The sequence below is a fragment of the Hylobates moloch genome, unplaced genomic scaffold, assembly GCF_009828535.3.
Source record: "Hylobates moloch isolate HMO894 unplaced genomic scaffold, HMol_V3 SCAFFOLD_3, whole genome shotgun sequence".
Taxonomy (NCBI): domain Eukaryota; kingdom Metazoa; phylum Chordata; class Mammalia; order Primates; family Hylobatidae; genus Hylobates; species Hylobates moloch.
In genome coordinates, this window is record NW_026652278.1 from 63687206 (window position 1) to 63703946 (window position 16741).

The 16741-nt window shown below is 44.2% G+C and overlaps 2 protein-coding genes across 5 annotated transcripts in view; both read right to left on the minus strand.

Annotated features, from left to right (window-relative positions):
* The window catches only part of DNA2 (DNA replication helicase/nuclease 2), a 63377-nt gene extending 60390 nt beyond the window's left edge, over positions 1 to 2987 (minus strand). The window contains exons 1-2 of the mRNA XM_058437017.1: positions 2155 to 2987; positions 351 to 533 (exon numbers count right to left, since the gene is read on the minus strand). Coding sequence (XP_058293000.1) covers positions 351 to 533; positions 2155 to 2486 — 515 coding nt within the window. The 5' untranslated portion in view covers positions 2487 to 2987. The remainder of the gene's footprint in view (positions 1 to 350; positions 534 to 2154) is intronic.
* A 55-nt stretch (positions 2988 to 3042) lies between these two features.
* Positions 3043 to 16741, minus strand: part of SLC25A16 (solute carrier family 25 member 16) — a 56589-nt gene continuing 42890 nt past the window's right edge. Inside the window, exons 9-10 of one of the 4 annotated variants that reach the window (XM_058436298.1) lie at positions 13780 to 13948; positions 3043 to 3682 (exon numbers count right to left, since the gene is read on the minus strand). In XM_058436298.1, the coding sequence (XP_058292281.1) occupies positions 13792 to 13948 (157 nt within the window). In that variant the 3' untranslated portion in view covers positions 3043 to 3682; positions 13780 to 13791. Of the gene's footprint in view, positions 3683 to 10820; positions 13977 to 16741 lie in introns of those variants that run through there. The other 3 variants (XM_032138585.2, XM_032138591.2, XM_032138598.1) reach the window with 3 other exon arrangements.

Consider the following 16741-nt stretch of genomic DNA (forward strand, 5'->3'; position numbering starts at 1 on the left):
TTTTTTTTTATTTTTAGTAGAGACGGGGTTTCTCCATGTTGGTCAGGCTGGTCTCAAACTCCTGACCTGAGGTGATCCACCTGCCTTGGCCTCCCAAAGTGCTGGGATTACAGGTGTGAGCCACCACGCCTGGCCCACGTGATTTTCAAATGACAACAAAAGTCAATTTTTGGAATATGAGACTTGAGAGACAGGAGTAATAGATACAATTTTCATGCAGAATTAGGCTAGGATCAAATCTACTCCCTTTTAAACAATTAAATTGTAGTAACATTCACAGAAGCCATTTGATAAGTTTTACGATGGTACCCTTAAGATTCGAGTCGGTGCTCAAGTCACATAAAAATTACCAGTCATTCCTAAGGATGCATAGTTCTTTATTTTCTAGTGACTGTGAAGCAGTGATGACCAGGCGCTTTTCACAGTTTCCCTCTTTGTTCTGTACAGTATTGACTGCCAACACCAGGTACCGGTTATCCATTCCTCGGCTCAGAACTGTTCTTGGAAAGGAAGCTACCACTTTCTTCTGAAATCTAAAGCACACACATACAAAACTATTTTAGCACAACCATGAAATAAGAATACATCCAATATGTTTTATCTACAAACCAATCTTCCAGTTTTCTAGGTTTCTTTCTTCTGAAAAGCTTATTGCAATGACATTTAGACAAAATAGGTAAAATTAAGAGAGCAAAGGCACAGAAGAATTCCTATTATAAAAACTTCCCAGAAGTAATGCCATTTCAAACACGCTCATGATATGAGATTTTCCATTTTAATTTCTGCAAGGAGTTCTGTGGGACACTCATTACAATGAGGATTAAGAATAAACTGGAAGCCAGGCATGATGGTGCGCACCTGTAGTCCCAGCTACTCAAGAGGCTGAGGTGGAAGGACTGCTTGAGCCCAGGAGTTTGAGGCTGCAGTGAGATACGATCATGCCACTGCACCCCTTCCTGAGCGACAGAAAAAGACCCCGTTTCTGGGGCAGAAAAAAAAAGGAAAGTATAAATTGGATAATATTAAAGAAGAAATTTCTACCACTGGTGCAAGCCTTCCCAAAGTACAAGTAAAAGGAGATGTTTTGGACACGATCCTTTTTGTAAATATGAGACTTATGTTACGGAAAAGGGTAGTGTCCGTGGTTCACTGAAAGTCCTATCATGAGCCACAGAATTGTACTTAGAAATAATTTAGTCCAACCGGCTAACGTAAAGCCAGAAATCTTTTGATAAAATCTCACTGGACAGAAAGCGGGCTTAATACTATCGACTTAGCTCAATCCTTTACAGAGTAATTCAGAACTTTTTACTTATATTTATAGTGGGTAAGTCAATTTCTCAATACTTTCATCCATCGGTCCAAGCTGTCTAAAATTATGCAAAATAATAATCTCTCAAGACAACAGCCCTTCTCCTATTAAGTATCTCTTAAGTCTTCCCCGTTTGACTGAGGCATCAGTGAGGGACCAAAGAGGGTCCAAAGTCATTACCTCTCCAGTGATAACATCAAACGCCTTTCACATTACCCTGCAAGTTATCTTGTTACCTGACCGTAGGTTCTAGTATTTTGCAAACGCTTTATTCCTGTACTCCACCTAACCTCAGGCCATGAATTTCCCAAGATTGGCTATGATGCCTTAAAGATGTTTCTCAAAAGGTATTGCTGATCAAAAGCCCAAACGCAAAAGTCCCTCAACGCTAATTAGCATTATTGCTATAATATTGAAAGTAATTCCACATTATGACCGTGGTTAACTTCCTCTGATCATTTATATACACCATGCTGAGGGTGCAAAGATCTCCCAAGGATAAGTTAATCCAACTAAACATCGAGAAAAGCCTAGGGCGGTTGCAATTTCCTGTTATAAAAACATTTCAGTGGCCGAAACTCCTCAACTTAGGGAGAGAGGTGAAATCAAGGGAAACAATGAACTGCTGGGCGAGGGAGAGTCCAGGCTCTGGCTGAATGTGGCCCCAAAGAACACCTTGGGAGGCGGGCCCCGACTCTGGAGGCTCGTCGGGTGCCCAGGGAGCTGCACCGGGTCCCTGGGCCCCGGGCCCGGTCAGTCTGAGGCGGTGCGGACGCAGCCTCTCCCGCTCCTTCTTTCAAATCTCCCGCTTTGTTCCCACACCCTGCCCCCTCTCCGCTCACAGCTCCGCCGGCAGCTCCGCCTCCTCCCAAAAACTCTTCTCCATCAGCAGCTCCAGTTCGTTCAGCTGCTCCATCCTGGACGCGGGGATCTCAAACTGTAGACAGAACAGACAGCGGAACCGGGGGTAACACAGAAAACTTAAAAAAGGGAAAAAGGCGCGAGTCTGCGCGCCTGGCGCGCATGCGCCAACCCGCAGAAGTCCCAAATGACCTGCGCCAGGCCGCCCCTCCCGCGCCGGCGCGTTCCACGTGGGGCGCCTCACCTGAGCAGCAGGACTCTGGCCCCTGCCTTTGCTCCCTTGTTTAGGAGTGGGGATACAGGGAGTCTTCATATCTGAAGCAGACTAAACGCTCCTGCCTTCCCTCTTGACACTCCAACCCGCGTCCGACACACGCTTAGTTTGAACACAACCATTTGTAGTTGCCCAAAACCAGGCGTCCCTGGTTAGCCTTCAGAATTGTGCACTCCCTGGGAAACAGCCTCTCCCCTTTTTTTCAGAAAACTCGTTGAGAAAATAGAAACTGTCAGACAGGAACTCCTTGATCATGCCACGGCTAAATCTACAAAACTTCTCGCCAGGCATGGAGGCTCACGCCTGTAATCCCAGCACTTCGGAGGGCTGAGGCGGGAGGATCACCAGGTCAACAGTTGAGACCAGCCTGGCCAACATGGTGAAACCCCATCTCTACTAAAAATACAAAAATTAGCTGGGCGTGGTGGCACGCACCTGTAATCCCAGCTACTCGGGAGGCTGAGGTAGGAGAATAGATTGAAAACGGGAGGCGGAGATTGCAGATCACGCAACGGCACTCTAGCCTGGGCAGAGCGAGACTCCGTCTCCAAAAAAAAAAAAAAAAATTCTACAAAACTTCTAATATCTGCACCATTCTTCATAACCTCTTTCCACTTTTTCAATAGCAGACAAAGTGTTCTTCTGGTTAAAGGGCAATCGCTCCACTTGCACTTGGCATCCCAGGGCTTCAAGCATTCTCAAAAGCATCACTTCTTCAATTATTCTCTTGTATCATCGGCCTCGCCCTCACTATTGGATTGAGCCTCTAATATGGCCTGGTGTCTCCCATTTTTAAAAGATGTTTCCTTGCTGGGCGCAGTGGTATGCACCGATTTTTGATATTTATATACTTCTCTCTTCTGGAGGCATTGACTAGAACATCCAGAGCCATGTTAAGTATCAGTGGTATAATTCTTATCCTTATTTTTGTTATTCGTTTTTTAAATGGATAAAATGCGCCGGGTGCCCGGTGGCTCAGGCCTGTAATCCCAACAACTTGGGAGGCCGAGGCGGGTGAATCACTTGAGGTCAGGAGGTCAAGACCAGCCTGGGCAACATGGTGAAACCCAGTCTCTACTAAAAATATAAAAATTAGCCAGGTGTGGTGGTGCATGCCTGTAATCTCAGCTACTCAGGAGACCGAGGCAGGAGAATCACGTGAGCCTGGAAGTCAGAGGTTGCAGTGAGCTGAGATCACGCCATGTACTCCAGCCTAAGTGAAACAGTGACTCAGTCTAAAAAAAAAAAAAAAAAATTGGCAAAAAGTTAATACATTTATCATGTACATGGGCTTTCAAATATGTACACACTGGAATGGGAGTTATTCTATTAGTATTTGTCCCTGATATCAACAGCTTTATGACCTACCTTTGCAAGTGATATAACATCACAGTAGTCACAGGCCTACTCAGCCAGATTCAAGGGAAGGGGAACACAGTTCCTACCTCTTGATGGGATGAGTGTCAATGACACATAAGAAAAGCATATGGGGCCTGGTGGCTCACGCCTGTAATCTCATCACTTTGGGAAGCCAAGGCGGAAGGATCATCTGAGGTCAGAAGTTTGAGACCAGCCTGGCCGACATGGCAAAACCCCATCTCTACTAAAAATACAAAAATTAGCCAGACATGGTGTCGCATGCCTGTGATCTCAGCTACTTGGGAGGCTGAGACAGGAGAATCGCTTGGACCTGGGAGGCAGAGGTTACAGTGAGCAAGATTGTGCCACTGCACTCCAGCCTGGGCAACAGCAAGACTCCATCCCCCCAAAAAATAAAACCATATGAATTAGGATGTGTTCTGGTCATTGTTGGAAAGTATAAAGGTATACTCTGCCAAAATGTCCTTTATTAGATTGAAGAAGACCCCTTTGTTCTAAATATGATTCATTTTGATAACGAATAAATGCGGGATTTTTTCAAGCAGTTATTGTATCTATAGAAGGACTGTATGGTTTTTCTCCTTTATTCTGTTATTATGAGAAGCTTTACCATTGATTTCACAATGTTAAAAAAAACTTTGCATTCCTAGGATAAACCCAAATTGGTCATGACATAATAAACGTTTTATGTATTGCTGGATTTGATTTGCTCTGTTGTTAAGAATTTTTCCATCTATGTTGGTTTTTTGGTTGTTTTATTTCTTGAGACAGGATCTTGCTCTGTCACCCAGGCTGTAGTGCTGTGGCACAATGACAGCTCACTGCAGCCTCGATCTGCCAGGCTCAAGTGATTCTCCCGTATCAGCCTCTCAAGTAGCTGAGACTACAGGAGTGTGCCATCACACCCAGCTAATTTGTTTTTTATTTTCAGTAGACACAAGCTCTTGCTGTGTTGCCCAAGCTGGTCTTGAACTCCTAAGCTCAAGCAATCCTCCCAACTCAGCCTCCGAAAGTGCTGGGATTAGGGGTGTGAACCACTAAACCCAGCCCATCTAAGTTCTTGAAGGATACTGATTTGTAATTTTCTGTTTTATAACAGCATTGTCAGGTTTGGGTATCAGGGTTATACTGGCATCATAAAATGAGTTGGGAAGTGCGCTCTTCTAATTTCTAGAAGTTTCTGAGACTATTCCTTAGCTATTTAGTACACTTCACTACCTAGCCCTGGAGTTTTCTTTGTGGAAAGGTTTTGTTTTGTTTTGTTTTTCAGATGGAGTCTCGCTCTGTCACCCAGGCTGGAGTGCAGTGGCGCGATCTCGGCTCACTGCACACTCCACCTCCCGGGTTCACACCATTCTCCTGCGTCAGCCTCCCAAGTAGCTGGGACTACAGGTACCCACCGCCACACCCAGGTAATCTTTTGTATTTTTAGTAGAGATGGGGTTTCACCGTGTTAGCCAGGATGGTCTCGATCTCCTGACCTTGTGATCCGCCCACCTCGACCTCCCAAAGTGCTGGGATTACAGGCATGAGCCACCACGCCTGGCCCTGTGGAAAAGTTTTTGATAATGAATTCAATTTATTTTATTTTTTTTTTTAGACAGATGTTTGTGCTTGTTGCCCAGGCTGGAGTGCAATGGTGCGATCACAGCTCACCACAACCTCCGCCTCCTAGGTTCAAGCGATTCTCCTGCCTCAGCCTCTCAAGTAGCTGGGATTACAGGCATGTGCCACCACGCTCAGCTAATTTTGTATTTTTAGTAGAGACGAGGTTTCTCCATGTTGGTCAGGCTAGTCTCAAACTTCCAACCTCAGGAGATCCACCCGCCTCGGCCTCCCAAAGTGTTGGGATTACAGGCGTGAGCCACCACGCCCAGCCCTCAAATTCTTAATTTTTTGAGACAGGGTCTCACTCTGTCACCCAGACTGGAATGCAGTACTGCGATCACAACTCCCTGTAGCGTTGACCTCCCTAGACTCAGTTGATCCTCCTACCTCAGCCTCCCAAGTAGCTGAGACTATAGGTGCACATCACTATGTCCAAGTATATTTTTAAAAACAGACACAGGGGTCACTGTGTTGTTTGGGCTGGTCTCAAAATCCTGGGCTCAAGTGATCCTCCCATTTTGGCCTCCCAAAGTGCTGGGATTACAGGCATGAACCACTAAGCCTGGCCTCACTTTCTTTAACTGGCTATGCAGATTTTCTGTTTCATCTATGTCAGTCTTGGTTGAATTTTTCAAAGTATTTTTCCATTTCATCTAAATTGTCAAATTTCTTTTTTTTTTTTTGAGACAGGTTCTGGCTCTATTGTCTAGGCTGGAGTGCAGCCTAATCTCGGCTCACTGCAACTTTCCCCTCCCAGGCTCAAGCCATCCTCCCACCTCAGCCTCCCAGGTAGTTGGGACCACAGGCGTGCGCGAACACACCCGGCTTATTTTTTATTTTTTGTAGAGACGGCGTTTAGCCATATTGGCCAGGCTGTACTCCAACTCCTGAGCTCAAGCTGCCCACACACCTTGGCCTCCCAAAATTCTGGGATTACAGGTATAAGCCACCACACACGCCTGGCCCTTAATATCTTTTAAACATCTGTAGGATCCACAACGATGTCCTCTTTCTCATACTTGAGATTTGGGGTTTATTTTCTCTATTGTCTTTTTTATTTTTATTTCTGTTTTTCTGTTTGTTTTGTTTGTTTTTGAGACTGAGTTTCGCTCTTATTGCCCAGGCTGGAGTGCAATGGCGCGATGTCGGCTCATCATAACCTTCACCTCCCGGGTTCAAGGAATTTTCTTGCCTCAGCCTCCCGAGTAGCTGGGATTACAGGCTTGTATCACTACACCTGGCTAATTTTTGTATTTTCAGTAGAGACAGGGTTTCTCCATGTTGGTCAGGCTGGTCTCAAACTCCTGACCTCAGGTGATCCACCCGCCTCGGCTCCCAAAGTGCTGGGATTATAGGTGTGAGCCACTGCGCCCAGCCTTTTTTTTTTTTTTGAGAGGGAGTCTCGCTCTGTCGCCCAGGCTGGAGTGCAGTGGCGCAATCTCGGCTCACTGCAAGCTCCGCCTCCCGAGTTCACGCCATTCTCCTGCCTCTGATTACAGGCGCCCGCCATCACGCCCGGCTAATTTTTAGTAGAGACGGGGTTTCACCGTGGTCTCGATCTCCTGACCTCGTGATCCGCCCGCCTCGGCCTCCCAAAGTGCTGGGATTACAAGCGTGAGCCACCGCGCCCGGCCTGCGCCCAGCCTTTTCTTTCTGTTTTAACTGCAAACCATCGCTGACAAAGCAGTGATCTTTGTAAAAACATAATCAGACAATGATACTCACCAGCTGAAAATCTTCAATAGTTTCCCATTCCATTTTTTTTTTTTTTTTGATATGGAGTCTCACTCTGTTACCCAGTCTGGAGTGCAGTGGCGTGATCACAGCTCATTGCAACCTCCGCCTCCTGGGTTCAAGCAATTCTCCTCCCTCAGCCTCCCAAGTGGCTGGGATTATACATGTGTGCCACCATGCCCAGCTATTTTTTGTATTTTTAGTAGAGACAGGGTTTCACCATCTTGGCCAGGCTGGTATCAAACTCCTGACCTCAGGTGATTCGCCAGCCTCGGCCTCCCAAACTGCTGGGATTACAGGTGTGAGCCACTGCACCCGGCCTTCCCACTGCATTTAGAATAAAAGACAAAATCACTACCATATCCTGTAGATGGCTACATGATCTAGACTTTGTCTATTTCTTTCTTTTTTTTTTTTTTTTTGAGATGGAGTCTTACTCTGTCACCAGGCTGGAGTGCAGTGACTCGATCTCAGCTCACTGCAATCTCCACCTCCTGGGTTCAAGTGATTCTCCTGCCTCAGCCTCCCGAGTAGCTGGGACTACAGGTGCACACCACCATGCCCAGCTAATTTTTGTATTTTTAGTAGAGATGGGGTTTCACCATGTTAGCCAGGATGGTCTTGATCTTTTTTTTTTTTTGAGATGGAGTCTCACTCTGTCACCCAGGCTGAAGTGCAATGGCGTGGTCTCAGCTCACTACCACCTCTGCCTCCCAGGTTCAAGCGATTCTACCGCCTCAGCCTCTCGAGTAGCTGGGATTACAGGCACGTGCCACCACACCCGGCTAATTTTTGTATTTTTAGTAGAGACGGAGTTTCACTGTGGTCTCGATCTCCTGACCTCGTGATCCGCCCACCTCGGCCTCCCCTTGTCTATTTCTTTAACCCCATCTGTTGCTACTCCTTCAGGAACAATACTTCAGTCACACTGGCCTTTTGGCAATTCCATTGTCAAACCAAACTTTTTCCTGTTTCGGGGTTTTTGTACCTGGCGTTCTCTTCACCTGGGCCAGTCTTTCCCCAGAACTCTTTGCATGGCTGTTTCCTTTTCATCCTCCATGTGTCTGTTGAATGTATATATAGCATATCAAAGAAACCTTTCCTTGACCATTCTCAGGTAGCTTATTTACTGTTTTCGTAAGCACTTTCCACAAGCTATAATAATTTTATTGCTTGGTATGTTTATTGATGTTCAAATTTAATGACATGCTACAGTTTCATTTGAACAGTGTATTACTGTATAGCATCATAGCTAAAATAGGCTCTAGATTCAGACCGGCTGAATTTGAATCCTAGATCCGCCAATTACGTGAACCTGGCCAAGTAATTTAATCTCCCTAGGAATCTTCCTAGGCCTCGATTATTCCCATCTGTCAAAAAGAAATATTAAATGGTACTCATATCATAGTATTGTAATGGAGATTGAGCTAAGGCATCAAAGGTGCTTAAAACAAGGAATGCCACATAATTCTTCAGGAAATATACATAATTGTTATTATTTATCACCGGTTTCTAGTGCCCAATACGGTGTCTGGGATTCAAAGAATAGATGTGAGGAACTATGTAAAGTATATGCTTGCTATACAAGTGTGTCAAGTATTATTGATCCAACTCTGCAAGGCACCCCATTAATTGTACATAGTTTGGGAATAATCCTTGGGGAAAAAAATAAATAATTGTACATAGGGTTTTTGTTTTTTTTTTTTTTTGAGACGGAGTCTCACTCTGTCGCCCAGGCTGGAGTGCAGTGGCGCAATCTTGGCTCACTGCAAGCTCCGCCTCCCGGGTTCAAGCCATTCTCCTGCCTCAGCCTCTCTGAGTAGCTGGGACTACAGACGCCCGCCACCACGCCTGGCTAATTTTTTGTATTTTTTAGTAGAGACGGGGTTTCACCGTGGTCTCGATCTCCTGACCTCGTGATCCGCCCGCCTCGGCCTCCCAAAGTGCTGGGATTACAAGCGTGAGCCACCGCGCCCGGCCCATAGGGTTTTTAAAAAAAAAAATTTATGTAAAAAAATGAGACAGAGTCTTACAGTGTTGCCCAGGCTGGGCTCGAACACCTAGGCTCAAGTGATCCTCCTCACTCAGCCTCCCAAAGGGCTAGAATTACAGACATGAGTCACTTCACCCAGCTATAAAAACTATTCATAAGTTTTATTATATATATATTAATGATATGTATACATATATTTTTTTATTTTATATATTCATTTATTTTATTTATTTATTTATTTTTTTTGAGACAGAGTCTCACTCTGTCACCCAGGCTGGAATGCAGTGGCGCGATCTCGGCTCACTGCAACCTCCACCTTCTGGGTTCAGGCAATTCTCCTACCTCAGCCTCCCGAGTAGCTGGGACTACAGGCACCCACCACGCCTGGCTAATTTTTGTATTTTTAGTAAAGATGGGATTTCACCATGTTGGCCAGGATGGTCTTGATATCCTGACCACGTGATCTGCCCGCCTCGGCCTCCCAAAGTGCTGGGATTACAGGTGTGAGCCACCACGCCCGGCCAGGTTTTATTATATATTTGCCACTCATGCTGGCAAATCAGCAATAAGTTATTTCTGCGAAACAAACCAAATGACTTTATTTCTAAATTGTTTATTTCTTGAACTATTTGTGCTTCATTTCTCCCTGCTAGAACATAAAGTCTTCAAAAACAGGGACTAACCCTTCCTTCTACCCACCAGTAAACATCACTGAGTACCACTCTGACGCCATACCCTGTGCTCCCTGCTCTTGAAGGAACCAGATGTTGGGATGTGGGGACATTGATAAACAGGCAGTTAGCATAAAGTGTGGCACATACTCTATTAGAGAAATACCTGGTGTTATATGCTGATTTGGGGACCCAAATCAGATTGCGAGTACAGCTAACAAGCCTCCCAAAGGAAGTCCTCCATAATGCTGACACAAGGTCTGGCACACAATTGGTGCTGAATAAATGGATGGTCAGTACCACGGTGAAGAATGGAATGAGGACAGGAGCACTGGCTCATGCCAGTAATCCCAGCATTTTGGGAAGTCGGGGTGGGCAGATCACTTGAAGTCAGGTATTCAAGACCAGCCTGGCCAACAGGGCAAAACCCAGCTCTACTAAATACACAAAAATTAGCTGGGCGTGGTGGCGGGTGCTTGTAATCCCAGCTACTCGGGAAGCTGAAGCAGGAGAATCGCTAGAACCAGGAGGTGGAGGTTGCAGTGAGCCAAGATCGCATCACTGCACTCTAGCTTGGGCGACAGAGTTAAGACTCTCGTTAAAAAAAAAAAAAAAAAAAAAAAAAAAAAAAAAGAATGTAATGAGATATTATTAAACACATCCAGTAACTTCTCCACCTTCTACAGGTAATCATTGAGAACTAGGAGGTATACCTCACTTATCAATCCAGAAACCAGACCACTGTCCCATTCTACAGACCAGAGAGCTATACCCACTGAGAGGTGGAAGAGAGGAACAATAAAGATCAAAAAAGAAATAAAATGTCAGTCTTCAAATGGAAGATAACCTGGCAAGATGCACTTTGGGTAAATCTTTGGGTTTATATCTGTGTTTATCAGATATAAACACAGTCATTATTTTAAATATTATTCCATTCTGACTTATGTTTAGCATTTGTGCTTCAATATGTAAACAGTTAAAAGAAATTGTCAAAACATGGATAAAATTTATTTTTAATATCCTCTGTATTCTATAACATATAGAATGCAAATTTTTATTTAAAAGATATTTGCAATCCCCTTTTACTGATAACATAACTGAGGTATCTTTTTTTTTGTTTTTTTGAGATGGAGTCTTGCTCTGTCGCCCAGATCTCCGCCCGATCTGGGCCCACTGCAAACTCCGCCTCCCAGGTTCAAGCGATTCTCCTGTCTCAGCCTCCCGAGTAGCTGGGACTACAGGTGTGTGCCACCATGCCCGGCTAATTTTTTGTATTTTTAGTAGAGACAGGTTTTCACCATGTTAGCCACGATGGTCTCGATCTCCTGACCTCGTGATCCACCCGCTTCAGCCTCCCAAAGTGCTGAGATTACAGGGGTGAGCCACCATGCCCGGCTCGATACTTATTTTATATACTTAAATTATCTTAAGATTTAATAACAATAATTAGCTACAGTGTGGTCTAGAAATGAAAATATACAAATGGTTTTAAGAACACATGTATTTCTTTTCTTTTTTTTTTTCCTTTTATACAGTCTCACTCTGCCGCCCAGGCTGGAGTGCAATGGCACAGTCTTGGCTCATTGCAACCTGTGCCTCCTGGGTTCAAGCAATTCTCCCTGCCTCAGCCTCCCAAGTAGCTGGGATTACAGGTGCCCGCCACCATGCCTGGCTGATTTTTGTATTTTTAATAGAGACAGGGTTTCTCCACGTTGGCCAGTCTGGTCTCGAACTCCTGACCTCAGGTGATCCACTCACCTTAGCCTCCCAAAATGCTGGGATTACAGGCGTGAGCCACCACATCTGGCCAAGAACACATGTATTTCTACCTACTGGTACACTTATAAATCATACAAAGATACATACTTATTTTTAAAATAAAGACTTTCAAAATGAAACCAGCTCATCAAATTTTTATCAAGGTATGACAAGAAACCTTTTATGTAAAGAAATAAAAATTGAAGCAAAAATAACACTTTCAACTTAGTTTTCCTTCTTTTGTTTGAAAGAAACGAGGTCTCACTATGTTGCCCAGGCTGGTCTCGAACTCCTGGGGTCAAGATATCCTCCCGCCTCAGCCTCCCAAAGTGCTAGGGTTACAGGCAAGAGCCACCATGCCTGGCCTCAACTTAGTTTTCTAATGTCTCCTTTTTTTCTGAGATGGAGTCTCATTCTGTCACCCAGGCTGGAGTGCAGTGGTGTGATCTCGGCTCACTGCAACCTCTGCTTCCCGAGCTCAAGCAATTCTCATGTCTCAGCCTCACGAGTAGCTGGGACTACAGGCACGAGCCACCACACCGGCTACTTTTTGTATTTTTAGTAGAGGTGGGGTTTCACCATGTTGATCTTAAACTCCTGACTTCAGGTGATCTGCTCAACTCGGCCTCCCAAAGTGCTGGGAATAAAGGTGTGAGCCACCACACCCGGCCTTCTAATGTCTTTAAAGTCACATCAAAGGGCCGGGGCGCCGTGGCTCACGCCAGTAATCTCAGCACTTCGGGAGACCATGGTGGGCAGATCATGAGGTCAGGAGATTGAGGCCATCCTGGCTAATACGGTGAAATCTCGTCTCTACTAAAAATTCAAAAATTAGCCAGGCTAATTTTTGGTGGTAGGCACCTGTAGTCCCAGCTACTCGGGAGACTGAGGCAGGAGAATCACCTGAACCCGGGAGGCAGAAGTTGCAGTGAGCCGAGATCGCACCACTGCACTCCAGCCTGGGCGATAGAGACTCCATCTCAAAAAAAAAAAAAAAAAAAAGTCACATCAATTCTACAAATTACTCTTTCTGAACACAGAACTTTAAATATTCCCTTCTCATTTCTGATATGCGTATAATAAATCATAAAAAGTACTCTAAAAAGAATAAATGGAATTCTTACATTTTAAAACATTTTCTTAATATAAAGGATAACAATTCAAATCATATTTTACATTTCTACGTCTTCATATTGCACTAAAATTATTTTACATGGAAGAACTAGTTGATGCATCATAATACCTTAGAAACATTTTCTGATATTCACATCTATATTAATAAATATTTCACAGTCTACTTAAATATTCTAGTATAGAGCAAATCATCTAACAAAAACAAATCTATAGTGCTACTTTGTTTTTAAGAGCAAAGATATTCAGTATTTTTGTTTCTGCCTCTGGGAAACACACTGACATTTTAAAACACATATAAGTCACTCATAGTACCTAGTAATAACATTTGAGCAAGACTTAGTCGTTCATTCATTTATTAAGCGGGGTTTCATGATGTTGCATAGGCTGGCATGGAATTCCAGGGCTCAAGTGATCCTCTCACCTCAGCTTCCAGAGTAGCTGGGACCACATGCCCATCTCACCATGCCCAGCTTCTTCGTTTATTTTTGTGTCTCTACATGGCTACTTTTTAAATACAACATTAATTTTATTTAAAAAATGAAGGAAAGAAGTGTTTTTCCTATTATCCAGTGGAGCATAATTGTGAGAAGAGAGATAACAAAAATAAAATGTCAATGCTGGCTGTTTTATAGAACTTAAAAATTAAATTCTCATTATTCTATTGCAATATAACCAACCCTGCTTATTTTAATAATAATAAACACTGTCAGTCTTTTAAAAACCATGATAACAATTAAAAACTTTGAACAGCATGACAAAGCTAATGGCAACCTCTTGAACCCCGTTTTAAAGCTAATTCTACTTCCAAATAAAACTTCAAAGCGGTTTAGCCAGCATCAGCTTAGGAATATTTTCTTCAATGTTCTAAGGTATAATGTTTGGCATCAAAAAGTATGGTAAGCACTTCTGATTTGTGACTAAAGAAAAAATAATCAAGTACTAAAATACCAGTGGCTCCTGTGACAGGGTAAATATCCCCATTCAAGTAATGCTCCCCCCACAATTATAGTAATGTTTCATTTCTCCCTCTGAGAATGTATTAAGAAAAACCAACCATAATTTTTTTTTAGTTGAGGTGAAAAAACTGCTTCATAAGTTCGTAAGTTGTAAAAGCCACTGCTTGAGAGGGAATACAGCGAATGTAATTAAGAGATAAACCACGATAGAGTCCTTTTCGAATTCCATGGTGTCCATAGACATACTTCATAGTATCCCGCATGGTACTGAAAGACAATGATTAAATGATGATCTCTATGCCCACTCATGAAGAAACAATTTCAGGATCCATAATATCAATTTTTTTTTTTGTGACGGACTCTTGCTCTGTCACCCAGGTGGGAGTGTGGATTACAGTGGCACGATCTTGGCTCACTGCAGCCTCTGCCTCCCAGGTTCAAGTGATTCTCCTGCTTCAGTCTCCTGAGTAGCTGGGATTACAGGCACGCGCCACCATGCCCAGCTAATTTTTATAATTTTTAGTAGAGACGGGGTTTCTCCATGTTGCCCAGGCCAGTCTCAAACTCCTGACCTCAGGTGATCCACCCGCCTCGGCTTCCCAAAGTGCTGGGATTACAGACGTCAGCCACCGCGCCCGGCCCATAATATCAATTTTTAAAGAAGCTTAAATGCTATCTTGAATAGCTTTAGAAAGACAAATGTTATAACAAGTGAAAATTTTTTCATAATAAAAAGGCAAGTCATTCCAAACAAGTACAAGCATTATGCATCAAATTTCAGGACTCATTAGTACAACATATTTTGTTTGTACTATGTCTATGACATTTACTGGACAACATTATTTCATACTTATATTTGAAATATTAATGCAATCCTTTTAAAGGATATATGTTCAGTTGCCCTTTAAGCCTTTATTATAGCTCAAGTTGTATAGCATCAACAGCAGGTGGTTATAGAACTAAAGCTTGAAGGACTATCTTTCAGATTTCAGCAATGAAGACTTTCCTGTTTCAGAGTTGTTCCTTTCCTTTCAAACCAATAATTTGGGCTTGGCCTTTCCCTTTCAGTAGGCAATCTGGACTGAAATATTTTCAAAAATCTTTTTTTTTTTTTTTTTAAAGAGACAGGTTCTCACTTTGTTGCCTAGGCTGGAGTGCAGTGGCAATCATAGCTCACAACAGCCTCCAACTCCTGGGCACAAGCAATCCTCTCACCTCAGCCTCTTGAGTAGCTGAGACTACAGGCACACACCACCATGCCTCACTAAATTTTTTGTTTGTTTGTTTGTTTGTTTGTTTGTTTTGAGACGGAGTCTCGCTCTGTCGCCCAGGCTGGAGTGCAGTGGCGCAATCTCGGCTCACTGCAAGCTCCGCCTCCCGGGTTCACGCCATTCTCCTGCCTCAGCCTCTCCGAGTAGCTGGGACTACAGGCGCCCGCCACCACGCCCAGCTAATTTTTTTATATTTTTAGTAGAGACGGGGTTTCACCGTGGTCTCGATCTTCTGACCTCGTGATCCGCCCGCCTCGGCCTCCCAAAGTGCTGGGATTACAAGTGTGAGCCACCGCGCCTGGCCGTTTGTTTTTAGTTAAAAAAAATTTTTTTAGAGACAAAGTCTTACAATGTTTTCCAAGCTGATCCCAAACTCTTGGCCTCAAGTGAACCTCCCACCTCAGCCTCTCAAGTAGCTGGATACAACAAGCACAAGGCAATGCTCCCAGCCCAAAAAATCTTTTGGGTGAACACGGCAATCCAAATTCACGAACAAATGTTCTGCTCTTCCCCTGAGACACCAATCAAATGGAATGGTTCTAAATTACTATAAAGAAAACTCTGGAGCTGTGCTATACAATCACAGCAGCCACTAGCCACATATGGCTATTAAGCACTTGAAATGTGGCAGTCCAAATCAAGATGTGCTGTGAGTGTAAAATACACCCTGGATTTCAAAGTTAGTATAAAAAAAAAAGAAACAAAATAATGAAATGTTGAGGTGATAACAGTTTAGGTTAAACAAAAAATATTTTTAACAATTATATATATATTTTTTCTTCTTTTTCTTTTCTTTTTTTTTGAGATGCAGTCTCACTGCCAGGCTGGAGTGCAGTGGCATGATCTCGGCTCCTGCAACCCCCGTCTCCTGGGCTCGAGTGATTCTTGTGCCTCAGCTTCTCGAGTAGCTGGGACTACAAGTGCATACCACCACATCCAGCTAATTTTTTTGTATCTTTAGTAGAGACGGGGTTTCACCATGTTGACACCGTGATGGTCTCAATCTCCTGACCTTGTGATCCTCCCGCCTCAGCCTCCCAAAGTGCTGGGATTACAGGTGTGAGCCACCACGCCCGGCCCTTTTTCTTTTTTAGACAGAATCTCGCTGTGTCGCCCAGGCTGGAGTGCAGTGCCATGATCTTGGCTAACTGCAACCTCCGCCTCCCAGGTTCAAGCAATTCCCTGCCTCAGCCTCCTGAGTAGCTGGTATGACAGGCACCTGCCACCGTGCCCAGCTAATTTTTTTTTGTATTTTTAGTAGAGACGGGTTTCACCATTTTGGCCAGGCTGGTCTTGAACTCCTGACCTCATGATCCACCCACCTCTGCCTCCCAAAGTGCTGGGATTACAGGTGTGAGCCACTGCGCCAGACCTCTTTTGTTTTTTTTTTTTTGAGACAGAGTGTCACTCTGTCACCTAGGCTAGAGTACAGTGGCGCCATCTCAGCTCTTTGCCTCCTGGGTTCAAGCAATTATCGTGCCTTAGCCTCCTGAGCAATATTTCTTTTTTTTTTTTGAAACGGAGTCTCACTCTATCGCCCAGGCTGGAGTGCACTGGCACGATCTCGGCTCACTGCAAGCTCCGCCTCCTGGGTTCACACCATTCTCCTGCCTCAGCCTCCCGAGTAGCTGGGACTACAGGTGCCTGCCACCACACCCGGCTAATTTTTTGTATTTTTACTAGAGACGGGATTTCACCGTGTTAGCCAGGATGGTCTAGATCTCCTGACCTCGTGATCCGCCCACCTCGGCCTCCCAAAGTGCTGGGATTACAGGCGTGAGCCATCACG